This window comes from Patagioenas fasciata, chromosome 29, assembly GCF_037038585.1.
Source record: "Patagioenas fasciata isolate bPatFas1 chromosome 29, bPatFas1.hap1, whole genome shotgun sequence".
In the NCBI taxonomy this organism is placed as follows: Eukaryota; Metazoa; Chordata; class Aves; order Columbiformes; family Columbidae; genus Patagioenas; species Patagioenas fasciata.
The window spans coordinates 1,240,904-1,259,643 of NC_092548.1; the positions used below are offsets into that span (position 1 = coordinate 1,240,904).

The window sequence follows — 18,740 nt, forward strand, 5'->3', positions numbered from 1 at the left end:
GTTCAGCCAGCTTCCCACCCAGCATCCACTTCTTGAGCCCCATCAGCACCACTCTGGCCAGAAGGAGACCATGGCTGAGGCCTTGCAAACGCCCTGTACACAACATGCCTTTCTTTCCCCTGTCCATTTGGGTTCCTTCCATGTCCTTCATATGCCTGGAAATGGCTGCAGGAGGATGCGTCCCATCCCCTTCCCAGGATGGAAGGAAGGGCAGCCAGTCTGTACTTATCCCGGTTCTTGTTTGTGCTTTTCTTGAAGATGGGTTTGACATCTGCATTTTCTAAGGACCCCAGAACCATTCTGGTTTCTATGGCACCTTTGAGAGCACAGTCCGTAATCACGGGCAAGGGTGACAGAGCAGACTGGAGCACTTGCAATGAGCCTGACCAAGGCAGTTGAGATGAATCTCACTGAGCCAGTGGGGTTTGTTCCTGGAGTCACACACAGAAATGTCAGGTTCTGTCAGGTGTCCACATCTGAGGTGACCTCATGGACTCCTTATGCTCCCAGGGATGCTCAGAGGCAGAGTCTGTCCCTTTTACACACAGAGGCAGGAATCACAGTGTATTTCTGGCTTCCTGTTGCCAATCCCAAAAGATGGGAGACACCTCAGCCCAGTGGTGTGTCACCTGCTCTGCACTCATCTGGGATGTCCCACGTCATGAGGAATGGACACGGGGACCTCATTTCAAAGAAGAAGATCCCAGTGGGTGTTTTCCCATGGGCTGTTGCTCCCAATATTAAGTGACCTCAGGCCCATGTCTGTGCCACAGGCCTTCATGGAACCCCCAGGAATAGCTGACGGTGTTTGTGCTCACTCGTGTTCATCTCACCTCACATACATGATGTGCATGCTCACATCTCATCTGTACAAAGGAAACATTGGACTGCTGAACTACTCATTCATTGTCCATCCATGGAGGGAAGAACAACCTCTGTGGGTGAGAGGCCAGGGCTGGAAATGGAGGTTGTGAGGGGCCAGTGCATGGTGATTGCCCTGAGGCTCCTTCTGAGGGGTGTCCAGTGCGCAGGGGCTCAGCCCAGCCCCTGCTCTGCTGGTCCTGCAGGTCTCTGGCAGGAGGCCTGGCTGTGAGAGGACACTGCTGTACCAGCCCTGCACACACACACTGTTCAGATGTACAATGGGGTTTGAATCTATGAGCCAGTTTCTTGGGCATGTTCTTGAGAGAATCTCTGTAAGAAGACCTAAATCTTCCCATCCTGCCCATAGGAGATCACCTTTCAATCTGGAAAGGCTGTTTTGAGGCCAGCTCTGTCACAGCAGTGCCCATTGCCGGTCCCTGCCTGCGCTCACAGCACTGACACACAGCAGGACGGGGACCAAGCTGCCAGAGCACTCAGGCCTTGCACCAACACAAGGGATGAGAAGGAGAGTGTGGGACTGGAACCAGAACAGCTCTGGAAGACCAAGCGCTGGTGCTCCCTGGCAGGGCTGCCAGGCTGGACTCTTTTCCCCTCCACCCATGCACACAGAACTGTCCCTGCAGCTCCGAAAGGCCTTGCAGGAAGGATATAGTGAAAAACAAGTCACTAAAGAGCCCTTTAGTTTGTTCAAAGACAAGGAGAGCACTGCTTCTCATTTACACAGCCAGTGGTTATAAAAGAAAAGCAGACAGTGGATTAGACAACATTATCAAAATAAAAAAAAAAAAAACTACCAACAACAACAGAAAATCCAGATGACAGGTTGAGCCTTTAATTAGCTAAATTAAAACTCTGTAGAAGCAGATGGGTAGTTTATTGCTTCAGAAAACACTAAGATATGAATTTCCACAGGGCATCCTTGAGGTCCTGGTTCCTCACGCTGTAGATGAGGGGGTTCACTGCTGGAGGCACCACCGAGTACAGAACAGACACCACCAGATCCAACCATGGAGAAGAAATGGAGGGGGGCTTCAGGTAGGCAAACATGCAAGTGCTAACAAACAGGGAGAGCATGGCCAGATGAGGGAGGCAGGTGGAAAAGGCTTTGTGCCGTCCCTGCTCAGAGGGGATCCTCAGCACAGCCCTGAAGATCTGCACGTAGGACACCACAATGAACACAAAACATCCAAACACTAAGCAGGCACTAATCATGATAAACCCAGCTTCCCTGAGGTAGGAGTGTGAGCAGGAGAGCTTGAGGATCTGGGGGATTTCACAGAAGAACTGGTCCACAGCATTGCCCTTGCATAGTGGCAGTGAAAATGTATTGGCCGTGTGCAGCAGAGAATAGAGAAACCCAGTGGCCCAGGCAGCTGCTGCCATGTGGACACAAGCTCTGCTGCCCAGGAGGGTCCTGTAGTGCAGGGGTTTGCAGATGGCAACGTAGCGGTCGTAGGACATGATGGTGAGAAGAAAAAACTCTGCTGCTATCAAAAAGACAAAGAAAAAGAGCTGGGCAGTGCATCCTGTGTAGGAGATAGACCTGGTGTCCCACAGGGAGTTTGCCATGGATTTAGGCACAGTGGTGGAGATGGAGCCCAGGTCAAGGAGGGCGAGGTTGAGCAGGAAGAAGTACATGGGGGTGTGGAGGTGCTGGTCCCAGGCTATGGTGGTGATGATGAGGCCGTTGCCCAGGAGGGCAGCCAGGTAGATGCCCAGGAAGAGCCAGAAGTGCAAGAGCTGCAGCTCCCGTGTGTCTGTGAATGCCAGGAGGAGGAACTGGGTGATGGAGCTGCTGTTGGACATTTGCTGCCTCTGGGCATGAGGACCTGTGCAAGGAGAAAATGACAGTGACAAGTTAGGGGAGACTTCTCTGAGGCAAATAAACAGGCTGTTTCTCATGGAAAACCCCCTCCCTGATGGAGGGATGTGAGCAGCCCGGACCCACACAACACCCTCCAACCGCACAAGCTCCCTGCCTGCCCTGCCAGGGGTTGCTTCTTCCCCCCACAGCTGCTGCCATGGGATCTCCCCGGGCAGGCTGAGCGCTGACCCTGGCAGGCGGCAGAGTCCCTGCCCCAGCACAGCCCTGGGGTGCAGGGACCCTGCTCTGCAGGACAGCCCTGGGCACCCCTGGGTGTACAACTTGCTTCTCAGATTTTCAAAGCTGCTGAAAAAGATCCCTGCCCTGACAGATCCCAGCAGCTGTGCCTGTGCCAGTTTTAGGAGATGCCTCCAGGAGCTACAGCTGCATTGCCCTGCACCCAGAGACTTACCATGGCAAGGGCTGCAAAGGTTTCTCCTCCAGTGAGCTCTCAGTCATCCTCCCAATCCTGACCACCTTTAATCTCTCTCTGCCTTGCTCGTCTCCCTGAGATCCCCAGGCAGAGCCCTCAGCCCTGCTGCGTGTGCAGAGGAGCTGCTCCTGGGCAGAGGTGTCTCTCTGCAGCGCTGCCGCTTGCCAGGAGCTCCCTGTGTCCCAGGAGCCCAGCCCAGCTCAGCAGCACAGGAGCAGCCCAAGGCGCTTTAATGACCCCTCTGGTGGGTTTGGTGCTGAGCCCATGAACTTTAGACCCTGAGGAGAAGCTGAAGAAACTTCTCAAGAAGTCAAAGTCAAATTCAAACTCCAAAGTTTCTTGTAAAGCTAATGGATCCCATTGGGGAACACTACTGAGGAACTGTCCCCAGGGTCGGTTAGAGCAGAAAACTGGAGGCAGAGATGACAGGTCAGGTAGAGCAAAGCAAAGGTCTGTTGGAAAGTAAAATGTGGGAAAGCAAGATGTGCGGTTCCAACCACCTGGATGATAAAGGAAGATCAATACTAACATGATCATCCAGATGGTCGAAGACATAATAGTAACATAGTAAAATATAAAGGTCCTTGGACAGATTACTTTGAAGTACGTTTCTCGTAACTGTAAAAAGTTATAGCCCAGACTCGTGAGAATGGGATCTCGGGCCCGATAACCGCCCCCAAGTGCATGGGATGTGTGAATGTCCTTGGGTCTGGTCTGTGAATGAGTGGAAAAACAAGTGAGACAAATATCACTTGAGTTTAGTGTGTTCTTAATAACAATTAGTGGAAAAACACCTTTTTGTAAACATCTTAGTCCATGCCTGTATCTGTAAATCCTATAAATTGTCAATGGTGAATAAAGCAAGCAGCCTAATCCTAGGCCTAGGTCAGCTCTCTGCTTGGCCAGGCTCTGCGCTCCTTCCTGAACAAGACCTCTGCCTCTGCATGAATTTCTGTCTGCGTCCCGGTATGTGTCGATCCTAATTGCCGCAAAGGTCTCTCTGATGCTGAGTAAACCTGGATGTGTTTCATTAACCAAGGAGCCAAGCCCAGACCTCCAGCCCCTGGGAAGTCAGATCTGTCCCTCACATGTTGCCCAGGGCCCTTCCTGGGACAGTGTGATGTGGGGCTGTGCAAGGCCAAGGGCAGGACTACGGTCCCACACCTCCCAGGTTCCTGGTTGGGGACAAGGAGGCCATGAGGCCCCTGTGCTGGAAGGACAAGGTGTCTCCTCACAGGCATCAGAGGTGCAGACAACAGCCATAGCCAAGGGGAGAAGGAGCTCATGTCTGTTGGGGCTTTCAGCCTCTTTACGTCCCTTGATCATCTCCACCACAGCCTGTCCTGTGCTGTGGCATCCCCTGCACCTCTTTCCCTGCAGGCTGCAGACATCCCCCCTGCTGCCCCACCTTGCTCTTGTCTGAGCATCTTCCTTCCTTTGCTGAGCTCTCTGCATCCTCCCCAGCTGTTCCTTGGGCTGATGCAGACTCCCTCTGCTGACCTGCTCCACCACAGCACTGCCCTTCCAGTCACATTCCTTTCTGCTCATGTCCAACCTGGACCTCCCCAGCTGCAATCTGTGCCATTATTTCTTTCTCATGCTTTCCCACTATGAAGAAAACCTCCACCATGTCTGAAACCACCCTTCAAGCACTCTCAGGCTACTCCTGCACTCCTGCAGCCTCCCCAGCGCTGCTGGGCCAAAGCAGCCCAGGTCCCTCAGCATCCCACACCATGTGCACAAGGTCCTGAACCTGCCTTGGCAGAGCCCTGCACTCTCCAGTTCCTCCCTGCTTCTCCAAACTGGGAAGCCGCACACTGGCACACCCCCGTGTGTGTGGGGTCACACCAGTGCTGAACCGAATGGGATGAGAACTCCAGGTGTCTGGGTCCCCACGCTCCTCCTCATGCAGCCCCGTGTGCAGCTGCCTTGTTCATGGTGAGCGTGCACCACGGGCTGGTGTGGGGACCTTGGAGTGCCCAGCCCCTTCTCCTCCGAGTCACTGCTCAGTGCATCAGGTCCTGATCTGTCCTGATGGATGAGGTTGTTCTCCTGCCCTGATACAGAACTGGTCACTTCCCCTTATCAAACCTTAACCTGGATGAAGCCCAGATTTCCGCAAAATTGCTCTTCTCCCTGGACTGAAGCTCCATTTGCTCAGCTGTTAATGTTTGCAAACAGAGAGCTTATCCTGATGAGTGTGTCTCTCCCGAGATAACAGCATGAGGAGTTACAGGACACTACAAATAGCCCCTCCTGGAGAAACTGTGGGGCCTCGGGTATCTGGTACTCATAATGCCGGAGGTCTGGAGTTAGAGGGGAAGTTTCCCTTCATATGGTAGAGCAGCAGGAATGTGTGGAGCTCCGCCTGGGGACAGACAATGTCAGCTGAAGGTTGAGGAGTCAGCATGAGAGGGCAGAACAACATGGGCAGTGTTGTGGTGACTGAACATCAGCTACTGACTCATTGATGAGGAAGAGGAATGAGATGAGGCCTCCTTCAGACAAATGAAAGAAGCCTCATGTTTCCAGGGCCGTGTCCTCCTGGCAGACCTGAGATATCCCAATATCTGAAAGGTACCATCATCCAGGAGGGGTTGGAGCTCATTGACAACATCTTCCTGACACGGGTGACTGAGGAGTCAGTGGGGTGAGGTGCCCCGTGGGACTTCACACTTACAAACCACAAAGAGTTGGTCAGGATGGAACAGTCAGGGATTGGAAAGTGGAGCTGAGGCTCCTGGAAGATGATAACAAGGCAAAGAGCAGGATTTCAGGAGAGCAAGCTTTGGCCTGCTGAGGGACCTGCTTGGGTCCTATGGGATATGACCTTGGTGTCTGCAGTGCTTTTCTCTCACATTTCCTCCCTCCTCTGTCCCGCCTGCTCTTCTGCAGCATTTTTTACCCTTTCTCAAATACAATATCCTAGAGGTACTGCCAGCATCACTGAGTGGCTCAGATTTGGCAAGGAGTGGGTCCATCTTGGAGCAACTGTAATCGGCTCTGTCTGACATTGGTCAAACTCCTGTTGTCCTCTCAGAGAGGTGACAACTGTAGTACACTCACACTCATCCCCAGTTCCAGGACTATGTAAATCCCGTACAGGGTGACAACGTGTTGGGTGTTACAAACTACTTGATCATGGAGAAGAAATGGAACAGATCTTCAGTCAGCAACCTGAGGATGTCGCCAGTCAAAGAGCAGGTGCCCATGGGGAACTGTAATTGCCCTGACATTCACTGGCCAGGCAAAGCAGTGGGTGCCCACAGTCCAGGATGCTGAGTTATCTTCTTGACATAGCTGGCTGGGCTAACCAGGACACAGTGGGATCTGGTGAGTGACTGGACTGTCATGACTGGACACAGTGTGGGCTTGGTGCCAAGCGCTGTTGCTTTAACGACAAGGCTCTGGTTTTCTGAGGATTTGGCAATGCCTGTGACATCCCCCTAAACCCATTCAGCTTCTTTCATAGACCTGGCAATGGTCACCAATCACCTAAGCTACCCAGTCTCAAATTTGCTCGAATCCTCAATTTGGATCCATGCCCTAGCACTGAAATGCACATATTCCTTCTTCTACTGCCCTAAAATGAAAAAGAAAAATCAGTCTATTCCACATTAGCATGACCAGCTCATGCTCTTCAGGGCTTCTTCTTGCCTTTAACACAGTTACTGCTACACACAGACCACTCTCTTCCTGCACTCCCATGTGCCTCACAAACCTTTCGCTCTTGTTGTTCTGTAATGGGCCAACACTCCAGGAGGTTCCTGCTTCCTCCAGGCTCATGGATGATTCCTGAGAACCATCCAAGTGTGGGTGGAGATTGGCCTCAATCCATGGGCAGAGAAGGAGTTAAGCGCTATTGCTAAGTACAAAAGATGGTTCCTGGCTGAATATCGTAGAGATCTCTCCACCAAAGGATCACAGATCATGACAGAGGACCAGCAGGATGCTGTTCGGGACCTGGGACAATAGGGACGCCTTTGGACCTGTGGTGGTAGCTAATCCTCTTTCCTCCTTATTTTTTTTCTCTTTCGCTTTTCTTGACTTTCTCTATCACTTGCCTCTTTATGGGCAGAATAATAAAGTTACATTGTTTGATTGAATTATACCCCCTTGGCATTTTGGTCGCCTTAATTTTGCGTTTCAAGGTAAACGAACCAACACGAGTCCATCACAAAATGGACCATGACAATATGGCATGCTGATTCCTGCATTCAAGGAGTTGATCAAGAGCCTCATCTCCATTGCTGTAATGGTGGCTTTCAGGTCTGGCTGATGTGCAGGTCCTGTACATGGATGCTGACAACTGTTGAACAACCTGCTCTGAAAGGATTAACAAGGTGGGCAGTTCCTTCTGGAAGGGTATTAGAACAGCAAAAAAGAAGAACCTCACTTGGGACAAATGAAAAGGGATGCAAAGGTTGTGGTTAGGACTGTTCACGGTTACTTGTAAAGCAGCCCTGCACCTCATGTGAATTATTTCTGTGATCAGAGAGAACCTGAGAGATTTCTCTACATTGAAAACATGAAGCGGATGAAAGGACAGTGTCATTCAGGCTCAAAGGGACCTCAGGAGGTGTCTTGACCAACTTCCTGCTCAATGTGGGGTCAGATCAGATTACTCAGGGTTTTATCCTCCCTTGGATAAAAAATATTGCAGGGAATGATGCTGGATTCCTTGCTGACTTCCAGGCAACAGACCATCAATGTTGTCCCCACATCAATCCTGTTGTTTCCTCACAGAAAGCAAAGAGGATAGGCAGGCACAATGTACCCTGGGTAAACCCTGATCTTCAGGGTCTTTTCCAACTTAAATGATTCTCTGATTCTATGATTTCAGTCGGAACCATTTCAATTCCCATCACCTCCAGCTTCCCTCAAGGGCGGTTGTTGTGTGGCACAACTGTCCTGGCTCTCCAGGCAGGTTGGGCATGGGTTTGGTACCTGCATTGGCAGTTTTCCCCTTCTTGGGGTAAAAGGCCTTTGATGGGAGATGGTTGTAGAGATCTGGGGGGCAGAAGTCTGAAGTTGTCCTTTCAAAATATGAGCAGGCTGGGCTTTGGAGCTGAGAGACAACAGAGATGCTCTCAAAGATGTTTTTCAATAGTGATACTATCACCAGTAACAGTCACATGGAGCTCCTTATTCTCAGTGATGATGATAATGATGAACCAAACATTTTAATTTCATTCTCAACAGTCATTCTTGCTTCTCAAAAGAGCTGCTACATTTCAGCAGCTGACCTTCTGCATGAAGTTCTTAGACCAGTGCTTTTTCTCTCTCTTCTACCTTTTTTATCCTTGAAAGAGTACACATCTTGGGCAGAATTGCCCCCAAATCCTCCTTCTTCCATACCTGTTCTCCTTTTTCTGGTGTGAGGCAGAGGTGGCATAGGGAAGTTGTTTCTTTTTTAGCCAAAGAAACTCAAGGAACAGAGAACAGGTCAGTTCAAAGGCACAAATGAAGACAGAAGGTGTCTTGACCAGCCTCCTGCTCAAAGCAGCCTCAGACCACATTACTCAGAGCTTTATCCAAACACATCTTGAACACTTTCTGGGGTCAAGTGGATGTGCACTCCTGGGAAACAACTTCCAGATTGTTTTTACCCATCTAATTGCACACTGACAGAGACTATAATATCCTGCCTTGGACACAAGAATATTGTGGGGGATGATGCTGAATGCCTTGTAGACTTCCAGGTCACAGACCACCACTACTCTCCCCACGTCCACAACACTGTCCTTTCCTCACAGAAAGCAAAGAGGATGGACAGGTACAACCCGCCCTGGGTAAACCCCACCACCTTCTCTTCCAGACACCCAGAAATGGGGTCCCAGTGGACATGCTCTGGGCAGAGCTCTTAGTTCCCCTGTTCACCCATTGGCCATTCTGAAAAGTGCACACACTGTGTGAGAGCTGCCAGTGGTCAGGGAGTCCCCCCAGTCTCCATGATCTTTCCAGGATGGTGCAGAGTGGCCTCCCTGTGACACCGTCCTGCTGTCTCAGCTCCTGGGATGCTGCCCCTGCTGTCCCATAGACTGGAAAGGATTGTGTTACTTCCAGTGACCCTGACTTGATCCCCATCCACTGCTGGTTGTTCTCCTCCAAATTCCTGTCTCAAGTCACAGTGGTCTGGGAGAACTTAGTGGTGAAGATGGAGGACAAGAGATACCGAGAATATAACTTTTTTCCCTGATAAAATTCATCAGTGGCCACACAGTGTATTTCTTTCTCCTTTAGGTGTTCCTGAAGCAGTAACAGCTCATTATGGGCCCTTAAATTGCCTTACAGGTCTAGACTGAGTTTTGATCTGGACTGTTGCTGTGCTTGGAGGCTGCTGTCCTTGCAGACCAGATGAACTCACTTCTGCCACCCTGCCTGGCAGTTCATTCCACCCGTGTCACAGCTCTGTCTGCAGCACTGGCAGCTCCAGCTCCCCCAGGCAGGTCCCTGGCTGAGGCCATTGCCTCACATCTGGGCTGAACCACCCCAGCTGTGGCACCAGCCCAGCTCTGACCTGCCACAAGAAACCTGGTACAAGTGTCCAAGAGCCCATGTGTGCAAAGGCTTTGCTTCAGAGCACAGACATGACATGGCCAAAGATTGATGAACTCTAGACCTGGCAGTATAAAACAAGAATAAAATTGCTAAATTCCTTCAACTGAAGATATTCCTCCCCCAGCTTGGAGAAATTATATCCTTTGCTTTAACATTCCTGATGTCCAGTCTAATGATGGGACAAGAAAATATTACGTAATAGAAAGAACACAATTCTGGCAAGAAGTGTCTGTGCAGAGGAGAGAGAATCAACATCACTTATTACTTGTGGTTGTTTCAAAGGATATGCCCCTGGAGCCCCAAGGACACGTGGAGGGAGCCCAGAGGGGACAGAGAAAGGGACATCATGGGCTGCTCCTGTGCTGCTGAGCTGGGCTGGGCTCCTGGGGCACAGGGAGCTCCTGGCAAGCGGCAGCGCTGCAGAGAGACAGCTCTGCCCAGGAGCAGCTCCTCTGCACACGCAGCAGGGCTGAGGGCTCTGCCTGCAGCACCGAGGGCACAGGAGCCAGGCAGAGAGAGGGAAATGCAAACTGGGGTGGGAGGATGCTGAGAACTCACTGGAAATGAAATCTTAACTGATTGCAGGGCATTGAATCTTCAAATCATGTTCGGATCTTCTAAAGCTGTCACATTGCAGATAACACAAGAGATGTGAGTACAACTCTCAGACACCCTCTGATGTACAGGAGTAGGACATGCTGCAGAGCAGGGATTGCCTTCTGAACCTTCAGAGGGACAGGGCATGATGGCTGCCTTTGATCACGGATGGCTGCAGGGGTGTAAACGCAAATGTTCAGGCAGGGGTGCCCAGGGCTGTCCTGCAGAGCAGGGTCCCTGCACCCCAGGGCTGTGCCAGGACAGGGACTCTGCCGCCTGCCAGGGTCAGCGCTCAGCCTGCCCGGGGAGATCCCCACGGTGCTGAGCGGAGAAGCTGTGCGGGGAAGTAGCAAACGCTATAAGGGCAATAAAGGTCCTTCTGCTATGGAGAGGGTGCTCACAGCTCCTGATCATCAAGGGATGCACAAGGACAAGATCAATCCAAGGATTGCCAGACAGATAAGGAGCTTTCCTGAGCCTGTCTTTTCAGTTTCCCATCCCAAGGGGCGGGGGGTGCAGGAAACAATAAAATGAAAATGAGCACCAGCATCAGATAGCCTGGACTCATCCACCTTAGTCTGACCTGTCCTGTTTTCCAACCTGCAAACAGGAAGATGCCCCCAGGCAGTGCCCTTTGAACAGGCAGGATCTGCAGGGCCAGGGGGAGGGCACAGAGGGTGGGATGGGGTCTGTGAGCACTGACAGGGAAGAGACATGGACAGGGAAACACCTCCCAGGGGGAGAATCTCCAGGCAGCAGCGAAATGATCAGAAATGAGAGGGAACTGAACCTGGAATTGTTATGGGAGGGAGAACAGAGAAAAGTCCCTGTGATCCCCTGCAGTGCAGATCCCTCCTGTGAGCAGCCCCCTGGCCTCCTGTCCCACCCAGCAAAGCCTCTGCCCTCAGGGCCGGGGGCTCCAAGGCATGAAGCAGCTCCTGCGCAGCCAGAGCTCCAGTTCCTCTGCAGAGCACAGGGGCTGAGAGCAGCTGCCCGGCAATGCTGGTGTCTGGGAGGTGGCTGCACAGCTGGGGAAGGGTGACGCTGTCTGAGTGCCCGGCTGCCTCTGCCCTGGCCTCTCTCACACCCACCCTCACCGCATTGTCCTTCTTGCTCCCCTGCTCTGGGTCACTGCTGTTGGGATCTTGTTCTTGCTGTCAGGCTCTCTGGGGACGGCAGTTTCAGCTGCAGAGTCACAGCCTGATCTTGTGGGTCCTTTCCTGCAGGTGTGTCCATGGGAACATGTGTCCCAGCTTTGCTCTGACCTGTGGGGCTATGGGCAATGCAGTCTGTGGGGCTGGGAGTGAGCTCAGTCTCCCTGAATCAAATGCCATCATTAGGACCCTTGATTGTCTCGTTAAGGTTTCCTTCCAAGCTGTGAGCATCCATCCAGGATGCCAACCTGTCCAACAGCATCTGTGTGTTATCTGAATCCCAATGTAGAAGCACAGAAATGAAGCAACAGACAAAATGCTGTTTGGTTGGTGAAACAAAATCGTGTGTGTCCTGGGCTAAACGTGGGGTGCTGAGACCTTAGGAAAAGGTGAGACATGTCATGGTGTGAGATGGATCCCTCTGCTCTAAGCAGTGCCTGTTGGCTTTTCAGGGTAACGTGGGAGTGTGATCAGGCTCCATCTCAGAAAGGTGCCAGCCCGGGGCAGCTGGAGCAGGACAGAAGGACAGACCAGCTGCCCTTACTCTGCACTGACCCACAGGCATCCTCTGGTCTCGCAGGACTCGCTCTGTTCTCCCTGAGTGCAGCAGAAATGCTGAGGGTTTCTGACACCCAACAACACTCCCCAGGGTGGGAGCGGGGAAGGAGCTGCAGAAACACCAAACCTCTCCAACTCAGTTTCTCAGGCCTGGGGTGCAGATGCTGACAGCCCCTTCTGCACCAGGAGCGGTTCCAGCTGACAAAGCTGAACCCCAGGACTGGCCCCTGCCCACCCAATCACACAGGGTCAGGCTGACTCCTCAAGAGCCCCTGGGCAGAGACCCTGCTCTTCATTGCACACTCATCAAGCACTGACGTGGGCTCCAGCCAGAACATTCTCCTGGAAAAAAGAAAAGTGTCTCTGTCTGTGACGGGGTGGGAGGGTCTGTGGGAAATGGCCTTGGTTTTTCCCAGAGAAGTCTCCCCTAACTTGTCACTGTCCTTTCCTCCTTGCACACGTCCTCATGCCCACAGGCAGCGAATGTCCAACAGCAGCTCCATCACCCAGTTCCTCCTCCTGGCGTTCACAGACACACGGGAGCTGCAGCTCTTGCACTTCTGGCTCTTCCTGGGCATCTACCTGGCTGCCCTCCTGGGCAACGGCCTCATCATCACCACCATAGCCTGGGACCAGCACCTCCACACCCCCATGTACTTCTTCCTGCTCAACCTCTCTGTCCTTGACCTGGGCACCATCTCCGCCATTGTCCCTAAATCCATGGCAAATTCCCTTTGGGACACCAGGGTCATTTCCTATGCAGGATGTGCTACCCAACTCTTTTTGTTTTTATTTTTCATTTCAGCAGAGTATTCTCTCCTCACCATCATGTCCTACGACCGCTACGTTGCCATCTGCAAACCCCTGCACTACGGGACCCTCCTGGGCAGCAGAGCTTGTGTCCACATGGCAGCAGCTGCCTGGGCCACTGGGTTTCTCACTGCTCTGCTGCACACGGCCAATACATTTTCACTGCCCCTGTGCAAGGGCAATGCTGTGGACCAGTTCTTCTGTGAAATCCCCCAGATCCTCAAGCTCTTCTGCTCACACCCCTACCTCAGGGAACTTGGGCTTCTTGTGGTCGGTGCCTGTTTAGCATTTTCGTGTTTTGTGTTCATTGTGGTGTCCTATGTGCAGATCTTCAGGGCTGTGCTGAGGATCCCCTCTGAGCAGGGACGGCACAAAGCCTTTTCTACCTGCCTCCCTCACCTGGCCGTGGTCTCTCTCTATGTCAGCACTGGCATATTCACCTACCTGAAGCCCCCATCGATCTCCTCGCCATCCCTGGATCTGGTGGTGTCTGTTCTGTACTCGATGGTGCCTCCAGCAGTGAACCCCCTCATCTACAGCATGAGGAACCAGGAGATCAAGGATGCCCTGTGCAAACTGATGACTGATATTTTCCTGAAGCAGTAGTCTTCTTGTCACCTTCTGCATAGCAGTTATAAAACAATTCATTGCATTACATCTTCTTTTTTTGTGTGGTTTGTTTGTTTCTTTGTGGTTTGTTTTTCTTCTTTAATTTTTCCTTTTTTTTTTTTTTGTGGTGGTTTATTTTTCGTCACTAGAATATTGTCATCCCCTTTGTAATTCACTCTCTTATGTGCCTTTCTGTCTGAGTGGATTTTTAAATAAAGAGTTGTTTTTATGTGTTTAACCATAACAAAGGCCACCACAAATATTTGGGAATATTTCCTGAAACCCTTACTCCAAGGTATTTTTGGAGCTGCAGGGACAGTTTGTGTGTTTGTATGGAAGGAAATAAAGGTCAGGTACGGCAGTGTCACTGGGGAGCACCGTCTCTGGATCTTTGGGGGCTGTTTTTTTTCCACTTCCAGAGTTTCCTTCCCACCCCTGGTGTTGGTTCAAGGCTTGAGTGCTCTGGCAGCTTGGTCACCATCCTGCTGTGTGTGAGACCTGTAACCGCAGGCAAGGACAGGCAATGGGCACTGCTGTGACAGAGCTGGCATGCATAATGAAGGGTGATCTCCTCAGGACAGTGCCTGTATGTTTATGTGTTTTTACAGAGTTTCTCTCAAGAACAAGCCCAAGAAAGTTGCCCACGGATGCAAACACCATTGTACAGCTGAGCAGTGTGTGTGTGCAGGGCTGGCACACAGCAGTGTCCCCTCACAGCCAGGCCTCCTGCCAGAGACCTGCAGGACCAGCAGAGCAGGGTACGACTGGTGCCCGTGTGCACTGGACACCCCTTTGGAAGGAGCCTCAGGTCAATCATCATGCATTGGCCCCTCAGGACTACCATTTCTAACCCTGGCCTCCCACCTTAGCTCAGAGAGGTTGTTCTTCTTTCCATGAAGATACATTGAATGAATGGGTCTGAAGTCCACGTTGCACTGTACAGGTGAGTTGTAAACATGCACATCATGTATGTGAGGTGAGATGAACCCAAGCGAGCACAAATGCCATCAGCTGTTCTGTGGGGGTACCATGAAGGCCTGCTTCCTTGAACTGGGATCTTCTTCCTTGAACCAAGGTCCATGTGTCCATTCCTCATGATGTGGGAAATCTGAGATGAGTACAGAGCAGGTGACACACCAAAGGGATGAGATACTTCCCATCCTTTGAGTGTCGTACCAGGAGGCCAGAGGGACACTGTGACTCCTGCCTCTGTGTGAAAAAGGGACAGACTCTGTCTCTGAACATCCCTGGGTGCATAAGGAGTTCTCAAGGCCAGGTCAGATCCGGATGCTTGATGGAACCCTGATATTGGTCAAACTCCTGTTGTCTTCCCTGAGCAGCAGCAACTGTAGCACAGCCAACTCAGCCCCGGTTCTAAGAATGTGTCATGTAAATCCAATATCGGGTGATAACGTGTTGGGTGTTACAAACTACTTGATCATAGAGAAGAAATGGAAAATATCTTCTGTCAGTAAGCTGGAGAACTCTCCAGTCAATGAGCAGGTTCCTATGGGGACCTGTAATTGCCCTGGTATTCACTGACCAGGGAAAGTGGCAGGTGCCAACAGTCCAGAGGATCTTGGGACAACTTCTTAACATGGCTTTTTGGTGGGCAGCAGGGGTGATTCTCGCCTGGATCTGGAAGTGGCAAACAAGGAAGAGTTGGTGAGGGATGTGAAAATCCATGTCCACCTTGGCTTTTGTGACCAGGAAACAGTGGGGTGTCAGGCACTAGAGGGGAGAGAGGAAGGCCAGCAGCAGAGCACAGGCTGGTGGGCTCCAGAATTCCACATAATAGGGGACAACTGCCAATAGAGGTGGTGACATAGAAGTAGGTTTGAAGTGTGAAGGAGCTCAGGAAATAAGATCAGCCTTACAGGACAGCCTGCTCCAAGCACAAGAATGATCTCTCTGAGTTCCCATGAAAAGAAGCATTTATCTTGTGAGGCTGCCCATTCGAACTCTTGGAGCTCCAGAGCAAAAAGGTAGTACACAGGAGGTAGAAGCAGGGGGAGCTGCAAAGGAAAAATTTAGAATCCTTGTCCAGGAATATAGAGATGATGACAAAATTCCCCTGGAGATGATACCTGCAGGGGAGGCTGAGAGAAGCAAGATGAGCTGACACTGCTTCCTTTGCCAAAAACAGTGGGAACATGAGGCTGCTGCTGAACAATAAGAGTAGAATCAGACAGGACTGAGGTTCTTCATGGCTTCTTTGCTTCTTGCTTCACCAGCAAGGTCTCCTGGGACTTTGTTCCTGAAGGCAGGAGTCTGGAGAACACCCAGTAGTGGATGGGGCTCAAGTCAGGGGTGACCTGAGCAAACTCAGACACCATTACAGAAAAGGAGATGGAGCATTTGACCAGCTCCCTGAACACAAGTATCGCTGTGCTCTGGCACCTGAAATTCTCAGATACAACCACCTCTTGGTCTGGAGGAGTGTGATTCCTCTTGAGGTGTCCCGGACTATGTCCTCACTCACATGGTGATTCAGGCACCCACTTTTCTGACATGTTCAGTCTTTACCAGGAGACACTCCACATCAATATGAACTGAAGGCTGCTGATGCCACCTGTTCTGGAAAGGGAGAGAAGGGCGAGCAGGGAAGGACATAAAATAAATTTGACTTTATTGCTGTTTATAATGGAAATGCTCTCTGTTTGGCTGTTCCTGAAATCTCTCTAGTCATTCACAGCAGACTTGAAGACTTTAGGAAAATGGTGCACAGATCCTTGTCTTGTAAGAGCATTTTCGGTGTTAATGAGCCCTCTGCTGCCATGATCCTGAACTGCAGCTACTGAAACAATGAACAAACCTCTAATTAAGTGAAAGGCAGAAGCAAACCCCAAGTTTCTGAGGGTGTGTGGGACCCCATGAAGGGCCATCACTGACACAGCTGTGAAGGAAACAACCAGTGCAGGGCCCTGTCCCTGGAGGCTGGTGAAGGAAAGACTTGGAGACACTGGTTACAGGTGGTGAAGGAAATGTGGAGGTGGCTCTGATGCCATGTCAACCCTTGATGCTTGTTTGTCACCAGAATGGTTGAACCCTTCCCTGGTAATTTTTTCTCAAATGTTTTTCAAGGCTTTTCCTGTGGTCAGTGTGAGTGTTTTGTGTTTTCAGGTGGGTTTTATGTCAAGTGCTGTTGCTTTAACTGCAAGGCTCTGGTTTTCTGTGGAGTTGGAAATGCCTGTGAGTTCCTCACAACTCATCCAGGTTCTTTCATACACCTGACAATGGTCACCAATCACCTCAATGTCCCACTCCCAAACTTGCTTGAATCCTCTATTCGGATCCATACCCCATCACACCAGGAGGTTCATGCATCCACCAGGCTCATGGATGATTCCTGAGGTCCATCCAAGTGTGGGCAGTGTAAGAGAGGAGCAGATCAGGATCAGCTCATGGGCCATGACTGAGCACAGCCACCCCAGCAGCAGCCATTCCCCATCTCCCAGGCACAGCCATGCCCACAGCATGCAAATGACACTGCCATACATGATCAGCCCAAGAGAGGCCTTTCTTCCTTCCACATTCCCAGGAAAATCTTCCTCCTGTTCCTCCTCCACCTGCAGACATCAACTGCTTTCCATTTCTGGGCTCAGACATGGCTGGAAGGGTTCACTGAAGCCATCGGCCATCTCACTGCTTCTCCCTGACAGGCCCTGACCCTCTCCCACACCCACACATGGACAATCACAGCTGCTCAGGCCTCCCGCTCTTCAGAAGAGGCCTTGAGCTTCTTGGTTCTTCCTGGTGCTTGTTATAAACTTCCTCTCTCTCTCCAGAGTTCATGGTGAGCTTTCTTGTCCATAACAGCCCCTTTATGGCCATGTCTTACTAAATGGTTGTCTTTGTATGATCATTTGTGCAGAAAGGGCAGTCACAGGACAGCACCCAATGTGTCAAAACTGATGCCGAGTGAAATGCCGTAAAGCCCTGATGAGTTCCCCCTGTGTCTGTGTCTCTCCTGGAAGGAGTCTGTCCCGAGAAGGGGATCCAGCTCCTGCCACTCTCTGCAGAGGCACATGAGCAGTGTCCGTGCACCTGGGGACACAAAGGTGACGTTTGCCAGACCACCCTGCATCTGAACCCCTTAGATGTGTGCTTGTGGATGAGGTACGAAGCCTTATAGTCCAAATACCTATTTAGGTATCATTGCCAGAGGGACTACCACTGATGCAGAGTGCTATTTTACAGATATTTAAATATTAGCCTGGTAAACTTTCATTTTTCTTTAAAAACTGACATTCCTAGACGTATTACACAAACACTTGAAGGATGCCTTTTAACATGATTGTCCACAGAAGGCCCACCAGCTGTGCAGCTCAGGAACTGGGATGCCAGAGTTCAAGGGCAGGATGGTTTGGGCTCTGTGCTGGGATCTGGAAACTGAAACGCGCTCCCATCTCCCACCCCCTGCCCTCCTCAGTGGGGGCTGTGAGACATTCTGCCAGCAGGAAACACAGGTCAGCCAGGAGTGGTGGTGGAGCTGCTCTCTATGTGAGAGAGCAACTGCAATGTACTAAATTCTGCCCAGGAGCGGATGAGGAACGAGTCGAGAGTGTATGGGTCAGGATCAAGGGACAGGCTGGCAGGGGTGATATTGTAGGTGTCTATTACAGGCCACCAGATCAGGCTGAGGAGGTTGATGAGGCCTTCTATGCGCAGCTGAGAGTGGCCTCGCAGTCACAGGCCCTGGTTGTTGTGGTGATTTTAACTCCCCTGATGTTTGCTGGAAGGACCATTCAGCCAGCCAGCCACAGTCCAGGAGGTTCCTCCAGCGCATTGATGATCACTTCCTCATGCAGATGGTGGAGGAGCCGACCAGGAGAGGTGCACTGCTGGATCTCATCCTCACTAACAAAGAGGGTCTGGTCGAAGCAGTAAAGGTCGAGGGCTGCCTGGGTTGCAGTGACCACGAGATGGTGGAGTTCAGCATCTCGTGTGGCAGGAACAGAACAGCAAGTAGAATTGCAACCCTGGACTTTGGCAGGGCTAATTTCGGCCTTTCCAAGCAATTGCTGGGGGAAATCCCATGGGCAAGACTGCTTGAAGGAAAAGGGGCCCAAGAGAGCTGGATTGCATTCAGAGATTGCTTCTTCCATGCTCAGGATCAGAGCATCCCCACACGCAGGAAGTCGAGGAAGGGAGCCAGGAGGCCTGCGTGGTTCAATAGGGATCTGTTGGGTATGCTCAAGCAGAAGAGGCGAGTTTACAGGTCATGGAAGCAGGGGCTGGCCACTTGGGAGGAATATAAGGCTGCTGT

The 18,740-nt window shown here is 51.3% G+C and overlaps 2 protein-coding genes across 2 annotated transcripts; one reads left to right on the forward strand and one right to left on the reverse strand.

The window, feature by feature from the left end:
- Positions 1 to 1,776: 1,776 nt before the first annotated feature.
- LOC136113851 (olfactory receptor 14J1-like) lies at positions 1,777 to 2,691 on the reverse strand. Its single transcript, XM_065859085.2, has one exon. The coding sequence runs from the start codon at positions 2,689 to 2,691 to the stop codon at positions 1,777 to 1,779; it is 915 nt and encodes a 304-aa protein (XP_065715157.2).
- Positions 2,692 to 12,703: 10,012 nt separating this feature from the next.
- On the forward strand, positions 12,704 to 13,468 carry LOC136113850 (olfactory receptor 14J1-like). The gene has a single exon (XM_065859083.2). It carries the CDS (start codon positions 12,704 to 12,706, stop codon positions 13,466 to 13,468), a length of 765 nt encoding a protein of 254 aa, XP_065715155.2.
- The last annotated feature ends 5,272 nt before the right edge of the window (positions 13,469 to 18,740 follow it).